A 5175-nucleotide genomic window follows, 5' to 3' on the forward strand; every position below is an offset into this window, starting at 1 on the left:
CTTGTACAAGTGACAATCAATCTTAGAGGATTTTGAATTTATTTTACATACTTTTGATTAAGTTAAAGTTCAATTCATTTCATTTTCTTCCGCATTTACTTTCCGTTGGGTATTCAGCTGACTTGTCTCGATGGGTTGAGATGAATTTCATCATGCCCGAATTTGGATCGTGACAATTTGGTTGTGAATTAATATTTGAAGTTAACTATGTGAATTGTAAATCTATTGTTACTTTGATTTGTTTAATGATTCAAATATTAGTTGACTTTTCTTTTTTATTGGGGTTAAGGGTATATATATATATAATAAAAAAATTGGTTCTTCAGTGCATGAAGTTTGAGACCCTTACACCAAATACCAAACTGAAGAATTGAGCTTTTGAAACTGAAACAAAGAATTAAAAAATGAAAAATCATTTTTTTTGATTTGATCCAATTTTTTTAATTTTCTCATATTTATGTCCACCCCATATGGAGGATATATATATCCAAACTATTGAGTAGTAATGCCATTATTAACGGTTGGCACTAGCTCAAATGCAACAAAACCCCTAGCAGCTAGTTGATGCAGTGATGTTTTAAAGGTTGAGATATGTTAACCAGAAGCTACAGATATAGTGTAGTAGATGAATAGTGCAGTAGATGAGGCTGCTTATTCCTTGATTAAAGGTTTTGGATGTGAATTTTGGGTATAATTTTTTTTTTGATAGAGAATATTTTTTCGAGAATGAGGCTCAACGCGGCACGAATTCAAATTAATCAAAGCTCCGAAAAACATATGAACATCGAACTGACAATAAAAAAAAAAAAATAGTTGTACTTACTGACTACTGCAACAGTAGGTCATCATCACTGGTAGCAAAAAGTATTGGAAATTGGACTTGTGTAAATTAGCCGTGGGGCTCTCTAACAAGCTTGTATTTTCGACTAAGCAAATTCATGATCTGATCAATATATCCATTCAACAGATTGATATAGCTTACTGAAGTAGACATAACATTTTCCTCAATATTTTCTTACAAAAACATGATCATCTCAACCTAAAATATAGAAATCAAGTACAGCAACTAAAAGAGCAGAGAAACTATAGACTAGACTCTAGAGATACAACATATAGTGCTAAATTCATTAACTTAGCAACAGTAAATTCAAGAACCTCCAGATGAAAAATTGCATATGTAACAGTGATAAAACTTAAGTCAGAACCAAAATCCAAGGACCATTCAGTATGTCTACACACAAAGTAAGGCATAAGCTAACAACCGCAGAGTACCTGCCACTCACACATCTATAAGCTTCAACACTCCTCTCCAAAACCTTCTCATTCATAAATTCAACATATCTTCTCAAACATTCCCACAACTTCTCCAACACAAACTCCACAAAAGATCTAACACACTCAAAAATAACTCTCCCACTCAAATCAAGAATATAACTCATACTACTTGGCACAGTTAAACCAGTAGTAAACACTTTATCATCCATCTCTCTACTTGTCAAAATTTGATAAGAAGTTTTGACAAATGTTTCTGTTGCACCATTACATATTGCCACCAGCATTTCTCTCATTTTCGCTTCATTCTTTGGATTTGTCAAACCAGAAAAGATTTCATTGTAGGTGTTGATATTCATTGTTTTGTCAAGATAAACAGTAACAACAGTACTCACAAATACTTGTACACAATTCCCTATCAGAGTATCAAAACTTTCAGGAACAGAGTAATCAAAACTCGAACCCTGTTTAACAGAATAAAATGCCAATAACAAATTCCTGGCAAAACTCCCAACAATTACAGAAGCAAAACCACACCCTGCATCAGAAAACAGTTTATTTAAAACTTCGTCGAACAAATCAGAGTCTAATTTCTCTGTTTCTTGATTATAACAACCTCGAAGAACATCTATAGTCAAAGCACTTGTGACCTTAACAATAGACTCTGAAAACTCATTTGAGTTAGGAATCTTTGAAATTTGCTTCAAACTTGAAGGAATTTGATCAGAATTTGATAGTATAAACTCTTTTAAATCTTTAGAGAAAATCTCAATTGTATCAGCAGAATCAGACACCATTTCGGCTAAAGAAACGACTGAACCAAGAAGCTTCAACAATCTTTCCCTCTTTTTAACCATTGATGATGAGTAATAAGCTTCCTATGCACCAAAACCAGCGACACCAAGAGCTCCTAAAGCAACAAGCAAGTTCTTGTTTTTTTGAGTATACCCCATACCCTTTTTTATTTGTTTCATATCCATATAATTCAGAGCACAATTTCCTAAGAAATTGAGTCTGATGTTCAATCTTGATTGCAGGACCTTAATCTCAAAGCTCAAAAGAGATTAGAAAAACAGATTCAACATGCCAAGAATATACCAACCAAGACACTTATATAGTAAAATTGTAGATATCCATAGAGACCATAGGCAGATTATCAGTAGGACTTGCTTAATGTAGAAGAATAAGAAAGGATTTTTTTTTTCTTTTCCTTTTTTGGGATAAGGGTCACAGAAGCTGATCCTGTAGAAATTTTGCATATATTATGAATCTTTTGATCAGAACGACTTAGATTAGGACAACTGGTGGGGTCTCTAACCTTCTTCATTCAGATTCAGCATGTAGTCATCGCGTTTATGTTTCGATTTAGATCGATTATTGATTAAAATTAAAATTAAATTAATTTAGTCAATTTTAAAATTTTTAAAATTAAATCAAAAAAATAACCATCGATTTGATTCTTGTCGGTTTGATTCATTTTTTTTAATTTAAAAATAATAACTTTATTGAGAAAAGGTACTATGAATTCATTTAAGCAATACTAAAATTATGTAATACTAAAGTCATTATACATAAAAAAAAATCAAAAGATTAAATTTATATAGCTAGAAAATAACCCCAAGTACAATAATTACGGAACTATCGGGGGAAGCGTTACAAGAAAAATATATATAAAAATTTAAGTGTTAGACTTGAGAAAATGATAAAGTTAAAGACTTAAGTTAATTAAAATTTAACAAAATATTTATATTTTATGTATGAATGTATATAAATAATTATTTGCCCTTTTTTTTAGTAAAATCAAAACCAAACCAAAATAATATCAATTTTCAAAATTTAAAACCAAATTAAATCAAATATCAATTTTTTAATTGATTTAGTTCGGATTACAGTTCGATTTGATTTTTTAACCATAACCATGAACAGCGCTACTTGCAGGTGCGAGGTGTCCACATGTTTTTGAGAGAAAAACAATATTCTCCACTCACGTGATGTAGTTTGACTAGAAATGAATTTTAAAAAAAATAATTATGATTTAAAATAAATTATAAATATTTATACGATTATAAATTATTTCATTAAAGATATATAATTATTAAATTATTACTAAATATAAAAATATATTAATTTTTTTAACCAACCAATAAAAAAGTAAAGTAAGTTATATAAAGAGAAAGAATATCTCATACAGCTTAATAAAATATTTAGGTGAAAAAGTTTATTACATAGCTTACACAATGACACTATCATGTGTCTTACAAATCAAGAAAGTATTAATTAAAAAAAATTAATATTATTTTTATAATTATTTTTTTAAAAAGTATTTATATTTATTTGTTTATAAAATTTTCAAAAAACTTTTTAAATAGTGAATTAATATATTTATTTTTTTATTTATAATTTTTTAAATATCATATAAAATAAAAAATAATCAATTAATATATGACCTAGAAGATTATTAATGTGAATTGTGTACGATACTTAATAGTAAAAAATTTCGATTATTTATATGATAGATGGGATTGTTGTCTACATTTAATAGAGATATTTTATTTTTTTTATTTTTCGCTGGATGTGGATATCGATGTAGAATTTTAGTTTCCCAATTCACACCTACTGTGAATGCAAGAAAATTGTGCCAAGCGGATACAATATGAAACGACGGTTATGTACCGCCTTTGCGGTGGTTGATATTTCTTTAATTCATATTAATCGAATTTCTAAAATTTTATTATTATTTAAAATAATTAAATTATTTAAAATTTAAGAAAAATATTTATTTATTTTTTGCATTAATGAAATTTTTTGATTTTTTAAGAGTTAAATTATATTATTTATAAAGTTATACTATAATAAGAGATTATTTATATTTATGATTTTACATTTAATTATTTTTATTAGGCTGATTAAATAAAAAAATAATAGAAAAAATATGATTCAAATTTTGTTCTTAAATATTTTTTTTAATATGTGTACATTATCTTAGAAATTCAGTTAATATAGAATAGAGAGAGTAGTTCGTTAGAATTATATAGATAGTAATAATATAAGTATTAATTATGTAAATATTATTTATGTTTTATTAATTATATAGATATTAGTTATGATTAATTATTTCATTTCTATTCTCTAAATAACATATTTTTTTATAACCTATATAAGTATTAGTTATGTGAATTTTAAAATTCCAAATTAAAAGTTGTATTTAATATTATACATGAATAACTTTAATTTCTAACTAGCTATTAAACATTATATAATTTATACATAAATTAATGATTCCTAAATTAATACATGAATAAGTTACGTTTTAACAACCTACCAAACGATCCCTTACTTTATGGCTAATCTGGCTCCGTTTTTTAATTTATTATTATTTACTAATTAAGTATTTATTATTTCTTTCCTATTTGATTAAACTTATAAGCGGGTCAAAACAACCTAATATTCTTCTTTCGGCTTATTTTTTCATTTGGTAAATACCCAAAATATTTTTAAATCAAGTGTTTGCAAGCTAAAATTAATTATAAATTAATTATGTTTAATTCATAAACACTTTTATTTTACCAAAACTTTTATTACTATTTTTTGAGAAAGACTTTCAAAATAAGCAATATTAGAAGGAATGAGCTATTCACCTCATCATTTTTTTTCATGATTTCTTTCTCAGCAACATAGCATGCTGCCATAATCAAGAGCAATATGAAGCTCTTCACCATCAAGTCAATCGTGGATTGATTTGAGTTGGAATAAAAATTCTTTGTTTTTGTTATTCAACCTTCTTCATTTCTTTGAAAACGTTATTTTTTTGTAGTGTTCAAACTTCGTGTTCAGTCAAATAATTCAAATTATGTATTCAATGACTAGGATCCAAAACACATCAACTCAAATCCGTAATTCGCC

At 27.0% G+C, this 5175-nt stretch overlaps 1 protein-coding gene across 1 annotated transcript; it reads right to left on the reverse strand.

Annotated features, from left to right (window-relative positions):
• Positions 1–919: 919 nt before the first annotated feature.
• LOC129873901 (protein PHLOEM PROTEIN 2-LIKE A10-like) lies at positions 920–2483 on the reverse strand. The gene has a single exon (XM_055949088.1). It carries the CDS (start codon positions 2127–2129, stop codon positions 1194–1196), a length of 936 nt encoding a protein of 311 aa, XP_055805063.1. The 5' UTR covers positions 2130–2483; the 3' UTR covers positions 920–1193.
• Between the last annotated feature and the right edge of the window lie 2692 nt (positions 2484–5175).

The sequence above is a fragment of the Solanum dulcamara genome, chromosome 11, assembly GCF_947179165.1.
Source record: "Solanum dulcamara chromosome 11, daSolDulc1.2, whole genome shotgun sequence".
NCBI classification, from domain to species: Eukaryota; Viridiplantae; Streptophyta; class Magnoliopsida; order Solanales; family Solanaceae; genus Solanum; species Solanum dulcamara.